The 11515-nt window shown below is 50.4% G+C and overlaps 2 protein-coding genes across 5 annotated transcripts in view; both read left to right on the top strand.

Moving 5' to 3' along the window:
• The window catches only part of AXL (AXL receptor tyrosine kinase), a 38503-nt gene extending 31651 nt beyond the window's left edge, over positions 1 to 6852 (top strand). For both annotated transcript variants that reach the window (XM_055412100.2, XM_055412099.2), the window contains 3 exons: positions 1708 to 1867; positions 2379 to 2515; positions 5002 to 6852. In XM_055412100.2, the coding sequence (XP_055268075.1) occupies positions 1708 to 1867; positions 2379 to 2515; positions 5002 to 5353 (649 nt within the window). In that variant the 3' untranslated portion in view covers positions 5354 to 6852. The remainder of the gene's footprint in view (positions 1 to 1707; positions 1868 to 2378; positions 2516 to 5001) is intronic.
• A 948-nt stretch (positions 6853 to 7800) lies between these two features.
• HNRNPUL1 (heterogeneous nuclear ribonucleoprotein U like 1) overlaps positions 7801 to 11515 on the top strand; it is a 35741-nt gene continuing 32026 nt past the window's right edge. The window contains exon 1 of one of the 3 annotated variants that reach the window (XM_055412097.2): positions 7801 to 7868. Coding sequence is in view for 1 of the 3 variants with exons in the window: in XM_055412098.2 (XP_055268073.2) it covers positions 9467 to 9761 (295 nt within the window). In the remaining 2 variants the exon portion in view is untranslated. Of the gene's footprint in view, positions 7869 to 9322; positions 9762 to 11515 lie in introns of those variants that run through there. The other 2 variants (XM_055412098.2, XM_055412095.2) reach the window with 2 other exon arrangements.

The following is an 11515-nucleotide window of genomic DNA, read 5'->3' as shown; positions in this document are numbered from 1 at the left end:
AAAACTGTATAATTTTCTTTTTTTTTCCTGCCCCACTACACAGCATGCAGGATATTGGTTCCCCAACCAGGGATCGCACCAGTGCCCCCCTGAAGCAGAAGTGCAGAGTCTTAACGACTGGACCAGGGAATACCCAACTTCCAATTTTTATTTTGAAAAAGTTCCAAATCTACAGAAAAGTTGAAAACATTGTGCCGTGAACACCCATATCTCCTCCTTGTTGAGATTTTGTCACGTTTCTCCTCTCTTCTCTGTCTCTCTCTCCCCTCAACCATTTGAAAGTAAGTTGCCAAGATAGTGACATTCCACCCCTAAATCTTCAAGATGTGTCTCCTAGAATAAGGACTTAAGCCTAAACAATCACAATTCTATTTTCAGACCTAAGAAGATTAACAATAATTCCATAACACAGTCTTCTATCCAATCCATATTCAAATTTATATATACAAACAGCAAAAACAAACACAAGTAATCCACACTGTTAGAAGTGAAGATCTCAGTCACCCTACAAGAGGTAATTATACCCTAGGAAGGAAAGTCTGGTAATCTTTCTTTCTCATGAAAAAAAATTGATGTCTATTCTATATACACTAAAATATACACATTTTATGCATGCAGTTCAATGAATGTTTACATATTTATAGACACATAGAAGGGCTTCCCAGGTGACCCAGTGGTAAAGAATCTACCTGCCAATGCAGGAGACTCAGGTTCGATCCCCGGGTTGGGAAGATCCCCTGGAGGAGAAAATAGCAACCCAGTATTCTTGCCTGGGAAACCCCGTGGACAGAGGAGGCTGGTGGGCTACAGTCCATGGGGTTGCAAAATGTTGGACACGAGTGAGCATGCTCACAGACCCATGGAAACAACCACCATTAAATCAAGATAAAGCACATCTCTTGGCCCTTCGCAGGCTCTCTCCTGCCCTTCCCAGCCCCTGCCCCCAAGGGATAACAACTATTCTGTACTTCTGTCACCTGTTTGTAAACGTCATGTAAATGGAATTGCAACTTTGACTCCTCTGTGTCTGGCATCTCTCGCTCAGCGTGAAGTTTCTTTGATCAGTCCGTGTTTTTGCACATATCTGTAGTTCTTGTTCTTTGCTGTGTGGTATTCCATTGCACAGCTGCCCCATGATATTCTCTTTCCTAATCTGGGTTCTAGTTACATAGGTGTGTTTGTGAAAATCCAGTGAGCTCTCCACTTAAGATTTGTGCATGTTTTTGTATATATATATAGTATATGTCAAAAAAAATTTTAAAAACGGACTCCCCTAGTGGTGCAGTAGCTAAGACTCCATTCTCCCAATGCAGGGTCACTGGGTTTGTTTGATCCCTGGTCAGGAAACTAGATCCCGCATGCCTCAGTGAAGATCTTGAGTGCCGCAACTAAGGCCCAGTGCAGTCAAATAACTATTAAAAAATTTTTTTAAAATATCAGAGAATCGAACCCAAGGAGCCTGGGAAGGACCTTAGAATCTGGCAAAAAGCCAGAGCTGGGAAGGTCCCCTAGCAGCCCTTTTCAGACCCACCTTTCACAGAGGGTATAAGAAGTAACATAGTTCCCTCCCAGGTTTGGGGGCTGACCGATCCCCACCCCGAAGCAGGACAGCCAGGGCAGGAGGCAGAGACGTGTCTGAGAGTGAGGGCAGGCTTCCTGGTGGAGGGGGCAATGCCGTGACCCCATTCCTCTCCCCCAATCTGGCAGGCTGAACGAGAACATGTCAGTGTGTGTGGCTGACTTTGGGCTCTCCAAGAAGATCTACAACGGAGACTACTACCGTCAGGGACGCATCGCCAAGATGCCAGTCAAGTGGATCGCCATCGAGAGCCTGGCGGACCGTGTCTACACCAGCAAGAGTGATGTGGTACATGCGCCCTGGCAGGAGAAGGGGGAGGGCGTGGCCGGATCATCTCACACTGACCCAGGCTCCTGGGGACATGAGGGCTTCCCTGCGCAGGGGCCTGTCCACGTAGACCAGGTGTGGTGGGCATCTGTGAACGGTGGTGTGGACATGCTGGGGGGTGCACATGGCTGCGTGTGCATGGTGGCAGGTTGCTGCATGGACTGTGCACACACACAACTTAGCTTGGGAGAGGCAGTGGTAAGGGTATACACGTGCATAGCTAGGGTGTGGAGGGTGACCCGAGACCACGTATCCGTGGAGTGTGTAAGCATGTGCACGGGTGAGCAGGTCTAGGCATGCACACACATTGCCTCCATAAGTGTGTACCTGTACCAGAGCGTTTCTGTGACTAGCTCTGATGCACCCACAAAGACATCTGTGTACATGTAAGTGTGGGTGTATCTGTGTGTTGGGTGAGGGCATCTTTGTGCAGGAGAGATCCTCTGATCTTCTCCCTTCTGTCCCCCGACAGTGGTCCTTTGGGGTGACGATGTGGGAGATTGCCACACGAGGCCAAACCCCATATCCGGGAGTGGAGAACAGCGAGATTTATGACTACCTGCGCCAGGGAAACCGCCTGAAGCAGCCTGTGGACTGTCTGGACGGACTGTGAGGACCCTCAGGACTCCCCTCCCCTACCTCATGGGATTCCAGTCCCAAACTCTGAGCACCCCACATGGCCCTGACATATCCAAGACCCTCTAAAACCTGCACAGGGACTTCCCTGGTGTTCCAGTGGTTGGGACTCCAAGCCTCCACTGCAGGGGGCGCAGGTTTGATCCATGGTCTGAGAACTAGGATCCCTCGTGCCACCTGGCACGGCCCCCCAAAAACAGAAAAACCTGCACAGAATCCCTCAGACTATTGAGGAACCTATCTGCCCCTCACCCATGCTCCTCAGAACTATTAGCTCAAGAGGTGTGAGTGGCTTCAGTCACGTCTGATTCTTGGCGACCCCGTGGACTGTAGCCCGCCAGGCTCCTCTGTCCATGGGATTCTCCAGGCATGAGTGGGTTGCCATGTCTTCCTCCTGGGGATCTTTCCAACCCACCCAGGGATGAATCCTGCATTCCTTACTATATCTTGTGTTGGCAGGTGGGTTCTTCACCACTCATGCCCCATGAGAAGCCCGAGAGGTATGAATTAACAAAAGGTGCCCTTTCTTCCTTTGCTCTGTGCCAAATTCAGGCTGGACCAGTCTCCTGCCAGGTATCTGTGGGCTGCAGTTCCCATTCTCAAAGAATTCTAATTCTGTCCAGACTCCTGAGCACCCATGCTTCCCTCCCGTGCTCTTCAACACCCAGAACCCTCTGCCAAACCCTTATAATCAACTTCTCCAAACTCTAGGGCTCCCCTGAGATGTTCTCAGAATCCTTTAGGGTGGTGCTTATCACACTTTGCCATCCCATGAAATACATGGAGAAGAGAACTTGGGGGATAAAGAGAAGATGTTGCTTGGGTCAGGAGGGGACAGCCTGGGGCTTCAGACTCCCCAAGTCCTCCTTGGGTGTTCCAAGAGCTGAGGGGAGTAAGAAGAGTGAAAATTTCCATAGAACTTACTAGAAGGCATGGTTTCAGGTGCTTTGCATGAAATTAAGTCATTTAGTCCTTACTACAGCCATTTGAGGTGGGTTGCCACCATTAGTAGGGCTTCCCAGTTAGCACAGTGGCAAAGAATACGCCTGCTAATGCAGGAGACACAGGTTCGATCCTTGGGTCGGGAAGATCCCCTGGAGAAGGAAATAGAAACTCACTCCAGTATTCTTGCCTGGAAAATTTCACGGACAGAGGAGCCTGGCCAGCCACAGTGCATCAGGTTGAAGAGTCAGGCCTGGCTGAGCAACTGAGCACGCAAGCACTCAAAGCACCATTAGTATTCCCCTGTGCAAATGATGTAACAGAGACCCATATCAAGGGAAGATCATTTGCCAAAGGCTGCATAGCTGGTGTTTTAGTTATCTATATCCCCCAAATTCAGTAGCTTAAAACAAGCCTTTTATTACTTCACATGGTTTCTGAATGTCAGGGGTCTAGGAACAGCTTGGCAGGCTGATTCTGAATCAGGATTTCAGTGAGGTTACAGTCAAGATATCAGGGAGGCTACAGTCATCTGAAGGTTGGGACTGGAAGCTGGCTCACTCACATAGCTGTGGCAGGAGGCCTCAGTTCCTTGCCACGTGGAACCCTCCACAGTGCTGCTTGAGTTTCCTCATGACATGGCAGCTGGCTTCCCCCAGATGAGCATCCCAAGAAAAAGAACAAGGAGGAATCCACAATACCTTTTCAACCTAGTCTCAGAAGTCACATACACCATGGAACTTCCCTAACAGTCTGGGGGTTAAGACTCTGCGCTTCCAGGAGGCATGTGTTCAATAGTTTCCTATGCCACGTGATATGGCAAAAAAAAGAAAAAAAGAAGTCTCACACACACTATCATTGGTACCAAGTCAGAATGCAGTGCTCTATCTTTTTAAGGGAGGAATGTCAAAGAATTTGGGTACACACACACACATATATATATATAAAATTTATTTTTTGGCTGCACTGGGTCTCCACTGCTGTGCGAGGGCTTTCTCTAGTTGCAGAGAGCAGGGGCTATTCTCTAGTTGCAGCTGCATAGGACGGGCTCTAGGTCATGTGGGCTTCAGTGGTGGTGGCATGTGGGCTTAGCTGCCCTGCAGCATGTGGAATCTTCCTGGGCTAGAGATAGAACTTGTGTCTCCTCCATTGGCAGCTGATTCTTAACCACTGGATTACCAGGGAAGTCCTGAGTTTGTATTTTAAACCAACACAGCTTGCAAAGCTTTGATGCCAGAGTCTGTCCTGAGAAGCCATATTGGGAAGTTTTGCTCTAGCAAAACCTCACTAGAACATCACCCCACACCTAGAAAGATTTCCCAAGACACCTTCCAGCTCCTGAGTGTTCCAGGACTCCCCTTAGAAACTCTTGCGAATTCCCAAATCCCTATAGGTGCCCCCCTCAAAACCACTACAGTTCCCTCGACTCCCATGAAATGCCCTCAGTCCCGAGTGTCCTAAAATGCCCCCAAGCTCCTAGGAGGCTCCCTTTCTGACTCCTCATTCTGCTGCCCTAGGTACGCCCTGATGTCCCGGTGCTGGGAGCTAAACCCCCGGGACCGGCCGAGTTTTGCAGAGCTGCGGGAAGACCTGGAGAATACGCTGAAGGCCCTGCCCCCTGCTCAGGAGCCAGACGAAATCCTCTACGTCAACATGGATGAGGGTGGAGGTCATTCTGAACCACTTGGAGCTGCTGGAGGAGCGGACCCCCCAACTCAGCCTGACCCGAAAGATTCCTGCAGCTGCCTCACCGCTGCCGAAGTCCATCCTGCCGGCCGCTATGTCCTCTGCCCTTCTACAGCCCCTGGCCCCACCCTGCCTGCTGAAAGGAGCTCCCCAGCACCCCCAGGGCAGGAGGATGGCGCCTGAGACCACCCTCCACCTGGAACTTCCTCTCAGGACCCAAGCCAGGCACTGCCACTGGGGGACCCGTCCCCTACTTTCCCTCTCCAGACCTTACCCCCAACCATAGCCCTCTCTTCCTACCTGTTCCACTTCCATCCCAGACAGATTCTCTCCCTTTTCCATACCTTAGTGTCCCCATGCACAAGAAAGGGATTGCACTGAAATCCCTGAGGGCCCTCCCAGGTCTAACGTTCCAAGATTCTAGATTCTAGGGTTTAAAGAGTCTAGATTCAGAGGTTCTAAGTTTCAGAGCTGAGTCTTTGGTTCTAAAGACTTGGAATTCCAGTCTCTAATTCTAAAGTGCTAAGGTTCTAGACACGGAAGCTCTAAGGACTACATTCTAAGGCTCTGAGATGCTGTGGCTATAGATTTTTCTGGTTCTAAGATTCCTCATAAAGCCCATGAAATTTTAGGTTACAAAGCTCTAAGATTCTATTTCTAGAATCTAAGGCTCTGTGATTTTAGATTTTATTTTTCTAGGGTTCTAAGTCCTGAGGGTGTAAGATACTAGATCCTACAATTCTAAAAATCCTACAGTTCTAGACTTGGAGGTTCTAAGGGGTCTTATGTTCTAAAATTTGAAGTTCTGAGCCTCTTAGAGTATAACTTTTCTGGTTTTAAGACTCCAGATCATAAGGTTTCAAGATTTGATCTTCTCAAGTTCTAAGATTCTAATGATGGTCAATGACAGAGTCTAAGGCTTTATGATCCTCGAAACCCTTGTTATGAGACTGTGGATCCTAAAGATCTAAAATGCTAGCATCTGCAATTCAAAAGTTCTAATAGTCTAAAGATGGAGGTTCTAAGGTCTAATGTTCTAAGATGTGATGTTCTAAGGCTTAGTCTAAGAACCTAGATTCTCTGTGTCTAAGATTCCAGATCATATGCTTTAAGATTCTAGATTATTAAACTCTAAGATTCTAATGTTGTTCTGTTCTGTGTTCCAAGGTACTCTAGATCCTAGTGGTCCAAGATTCTAGATCCTCAGCATCTATGGTATAAATATTCCACAGTAAGTGGTGAAAAACTGGATGCCAAAGTTCTAATCATTTTTAATTTTGGACACCTTTAAGTTCTATGATGCATCTTCTCTTTCTAGGATTTTAGTTAAGGGTCTAGGAATTCATGGTTCTAAGTCTTACGATTCTGGGTTCCAAGATTCACATGTTATAAGATTCTAAAGGTCTAGAATTCCAAAGTAAAATTCTGAGGTTCTAACCTTACAGTTTTACCCTGTGTGACCCTTCCCTTCTTAGCCACCTCTGCTTCCTCTTCCTTTCATGTGGGGGTGTGCCCCCTCAAACCTGTGCAATGCAATAAAGACGCCTCCTTTTCCCAGAGGACAATATCCCTCCTTTGGGGGCCATATTGCCCCCCTGAGCCAGTCCTTTATGCCCCCTGAACAGAGTGTGAACCCTGGCACCTCCAGCGGGGCTCAGATCACATAAAACTTTGTAACCATGCTTCTGTCTCCTCTTCTCTCCACTTAGCTGTTATATGGCCCTTTTCCCAGGCAACTCAGCTTTTGTAAAAAGGAGGGTTTGGTGGGGTCTTGGAGTTCTCCCCTCACTAAAGAGGATAGATGTGAACAGATACAAAGACAAAAGGACAGGCAAACAAAGAAAAGCGGACTTGCCAGACTGCGGAAACCCCTAGTAAGAAATAAGCACAGAGATATTCACAGGGTCACACAGAGTTCCTCCCTGTTTCCCAAAGTAACAGACTCATTAATTAATGGACAAACTCAAGCACTCTTGGTCACAAACACAGAGACACAAATGCAGACAGAGAAACACAAAATTACACAAACATGTTTACAAATATGCACTGGCAGGCCGTCAACCAAGAAGAAGAAACTTGAGTAACTAGAGAAAGACAGACAGACACAAATACTCAGACATATCGAGTACCTAGGGGGCTTCCCAGGTGACACAGTGGTAAAGAATTGCCTGCCAATGCAGGAGGGGCAAGAGATGCGAGTTCGATCCCTGGGTTGGAAAGATCTCTTGGATAAGGAAATGCAACCCAGTCCAGTATTCTTGCCTGAAGAATCCATGGACAGAGGGAGCGTGGGAGGCTACTGTCAACGGGGTGGCAAAGAGTCGGACATGACTGAGCACACACACACAGACACACAGAGTACTTAAAGGGGACTCACAGACCCAAACGTTCAGAGTCACACAAAAACACAAGCGCAGAGTACCTCCGTTACCACGGGCCAACAAAGGGATTCCTGCCAAGACAAGCCCGCTGTGTTTTGCACGAATCGCAGGCATAAGTTCCTGGGTGTGTCTAGCAGCAGACGGAGGAACCCTTGGCAGCGCCCGGACGCCCCCCAGTGGTAGGTCCTGAGAATGAAAAACAGTTCAATCCGGGCCACAAACTTTTTTAGAACAAATCATTGTGGGAAGCTGGGAGGAGAGAGGAAGTCGGACGTGGGCGAGGGGCGGGGTGTCTGGACTGGAACCTACGGGCCCACGTGAGTGTCTCTCCCGCTTCTGAGTGGGTGCTGTGTGTCTAGGTTGCCGTGGTGTAAGCTTGTAGTGTAACTGTCCTGTGTCTATATCATTTGATGCTGCCTGCTTGTGCCAACCTTAAAGGGCACATCTATATCGCGGTTTGGTGTACTATCCCCTGAATGGATGCATCTGATCCTACACACGCCATTTGTTTATCTATGTTGTGTGTGCGCCTTTGTCTAAGCAGAGGTTGTGTATGGCTTTCGTGGGTTTTAGATATGGCTCCGTGGGCAGCGGGCATTTGCACTGCGTATCTCGATAGTGTACCTTCCAGAAGTTTTGTGTCTGTTGAGTTAGGCGACAGGGTTAGACATTGTGAAACTGTGGCGTTTAACAGAGCCTTGACTACGGACCTGTGTGTTTGAGCTTATCATATTGACGCCAAACAGGCGGATCTACTGAACAGTAATTTATAGAGGATTTGAGGTAGAGACCCCTGAACTTGAGGTCTTTCCGGAGGGAAAGGCTCTATGATCGCGTGTAGAGCGCCCATTCACGTAAGATACCAACCATAAAGACAGCTCAGCTACGATCGTGGAAAGAGGCGCACGATGAAATGTACTATGAAAGGGGAGAGGGTGCGAGTCCCCGTTATGACTTTTCTCCCGCTGTTAGTCTAGCCTTTATTTTCAAACCTCCAGGACTCTGAAGTCAAAGGATTGCTTTCCTTACAACTGAGTTTCTTCCAGATTAAGAATAATTTATCTACTTAATCTCGATTTCATATACTTCCTCTACAGCGAAATTTGTAAGGCCGTCCGTAACCAGAATGGCCAATCTGTTTAGGTTTTCCTAAAACGATGCAGCTATACTAGCTTTAGTGAGATAAGTCAGTAACTGAGATTGGTGGACAGATTGTTTTGAAACCGCCCTAACGGCAAGGGGCAGGTCCTTAGTGAATTCATCTCTTTCCGGTTTCTTAAAGGCAATCGTGAAAGGAGGCGGGGGGGGCGTCTTCCGATTCTCCATTTGATTGGTTCTGGTGGTTTTACCCGCTTGGACGCCTCTAGGGGCGGGAGACTTAGACCAATCAAGATATGTGTTACAGAGACACTAGTTTGATGAAAGGACCGCGCAGGAAAGGCCGTGCGGCGCCCATTCTGAGACCCCATCACTGATTGGCCCAAATCTTTACTCGCTTTCCCTCATTTGACCCTACGGGAGCGGGCGCGCGAGCACTACCCAATCACCGCGCGCTCCTCCTCCCTCCTTTTCCCGCCCTCCCGTTTCGGTCCCGGCATCGACGTAGGCCAACGCTTCCTCCCCGGCAGCTCCTAAGCCCTTTCATTGCTGTTCTTTTGAAAGACGCGCTCTGATTGGTTGAGGCCTTGGGCCCGCGCCCGTTGCCCCTATCAGGTGGCCAATTGGCAACAGTGTTGCATCGCGCCGGGCCACGGAGGAGGGGGGAGGTGGCGGCGGCGGCCATTTTGAGCCGCCGCCGCCATTGGAGTGGGGGGCCCCCCCCTTTCCCCCTTCGCCTGCTGACAGGAAAGGTTTAAGGGGGACAGAGCCCTGGGAGGCCGGGCCGGGCTCGGGGGCCGCCCCGGGGGCCCGGGCCATGGATGTGCGCCGTCTGAAGGTGAACGAACTTCGCGAGGAGCTGCAGCGCCGCGGCCTGGACACTCGCGGCCTCAAGGCCGAGCTTGCTGAGCGGCTGCAGGCGGCGCTGGAGGCCGAGGAGCCCGACGACGAGCGGGAGCTCGAGGCCGACGACGAACCGGGGCGACCCGGGCACAACAACGAGGAGGTCGAGACCGAGGGGGGCTCCGAGCTGGAGGGGACCGCGCAGCCACCGCCGCCCGGGCTGCAGCCGCACCCGGAGCCCGGCGGCTACTCGGGGCCGGACGGACATTGTGAGAGTGCGCGGGGCGGGGGCCGGGGAGCCCGGACTCCGGGCCGAGGAAGGGCTGTGGGACGCGGGAGTCCGGCGCCTGAGGTCGGGGAGACGGTCTGAGGATCGGGGATACCGCTCCCCGCCGCTGAAAAGGATCGGGGGACAAGGCCCGCGGGACGACCGGAGGGTGGATCCTGGCGTTCGGCGCAGGGAAGATACTGGAGTGGGGGCTCTCGGTTTCGGAGATGAGGAAGGTCCGGGGTGGGGGTGTAGCGGATTCCCGAGCCTAAGGCTCAGAAACCGGAAGCCGTGGTTTTTGGAACCGAAGACAGTCGGAAGAACAAGGGGATCTCTTTTAGGAGACTGAGATCTTAAAGATGGTGATCGTAAGATTTGGAGCTGGGTAGGCTTGGGAGCCGTGTTTTCAGGGCTGGGAGCGTTTTGAGGATGGAGGATCCTGGAGTTTGCTGCTGGATGGGGTACCGGGGAATTCTCATGTTTGTTATCGGGATGGGTTGGTAAGATGGAGTTCCGGTGTGTGGCCAGGGAGGGTCTGACGGACTGTGCGTTCTAGTGGTTGATTGGGGAGCTTTTAGGAGATGCGAGAGACTACCATGTGTACCATGGGGGACCCCTATCTTTCTGAGGACGGCCTGGGGGGGGAGGTCTCAGATCCAGGGCTGAAAGGCCAGCCTTGAGGCATGGGCAACCTGGGCATTTGATGCTGGCCACATGGGACCCTTTTGGCTGATGTCTAGAGAAGGTATATGGAACAGCGATGTCCAGAAGGTGGTGGGGGAGAGAAGGATACTTCACTGGGTGAAGTACCTGGAGGTCTGGAGCTAGGAAGGCATTAGGGGACAGATAACGCAGTGGCTCCTGCTGAATGGTCTTAGATTAACGGTATGGGGTGTTTGGAGAAAAAGAGTAGCTGTGGGTGGGTGGGGTAGATAACAAGTTGGTGGAGTTTGAAGTTGAGGGAGTATCTGAGGGGTAGAGAATCCTTGCACAAGAAAAGAGTGTGTAGCTGGTGTGTCAAATATAGGGAAGGGAAGAGTGTGTATGATGTGGAGGGTGAAAGAAAACTTGTTGACTTGGCAGGGGGCCTCAGGGTAAAGGAGCAGAGTGTTTCTGGGGCTGAGCATCTCCATGAGAGGGCTCCTTGGTCCCCAGAAGCAGGGTTTTTTGTGTGTGTGTGTGCCTAGGGATTGGAGAGGCCTCAAGGTGTAGTTGAGAACCTCTGCATCAGACACTCTGAAGGAGAAGGGATGGAGTAGATCTGTGACTTTCTGAAGGGAAGAGACCCTGATATGGGAGGAAGTAAATTAAGTTAAAAACGGGTGGCTTTCTAGCAGGACAGGACATGGTGATTGGAAAAGTTGAAGAGTAAGTAGAAAGGACTCTGGCATCCAGGGTTTGTATTATTTACCTGAAAAAGAGGGTACCCTGCGCTGTGGGACTAAAGAAATGAGGGGAGCAGGAGGATCAGGGAAAAGAGTAGATTTGGGGTTGGCACAGGGTATTTACGTGTTCTCCTAGAGCAGGGCAGTCTGAGGGCAGATTTGGGATGGAGGGCGGATGTGTAGGACTCAGATGCTGGGAGGAGTACTTCCCTTTGCAGAGACCTGTCAAGGAAGGAGGAGTGGCCCAGTGTACCTGCTTAGGGCAGGCAAGACCCTGGCAGGAATGCTGATGGCTGGAAATGTCTCCAAAGAAAAGTGATATGCTTTATGGCACAGACTCTAGACTCAGATTTTTGTCTTGGGCAAGTCA

This window comes from Moschus berezovskii, chromosome 22 (assembly GCF_049115385.1).
Source record: "Moschus berezovskii isolate FMDL1 chromosome 22, NW_MosBer_1.0, whole genome shotgun sequence".
Lineage (NCBI taxonomy): Eukaryota > Metazoa > Chordata > Mammalia > Artiodactyla > Moschidae > Moschus > Moschus berezovskii.
This window is presented reverse-complemented; position numbering and strand designations above follow the sequence as displayed.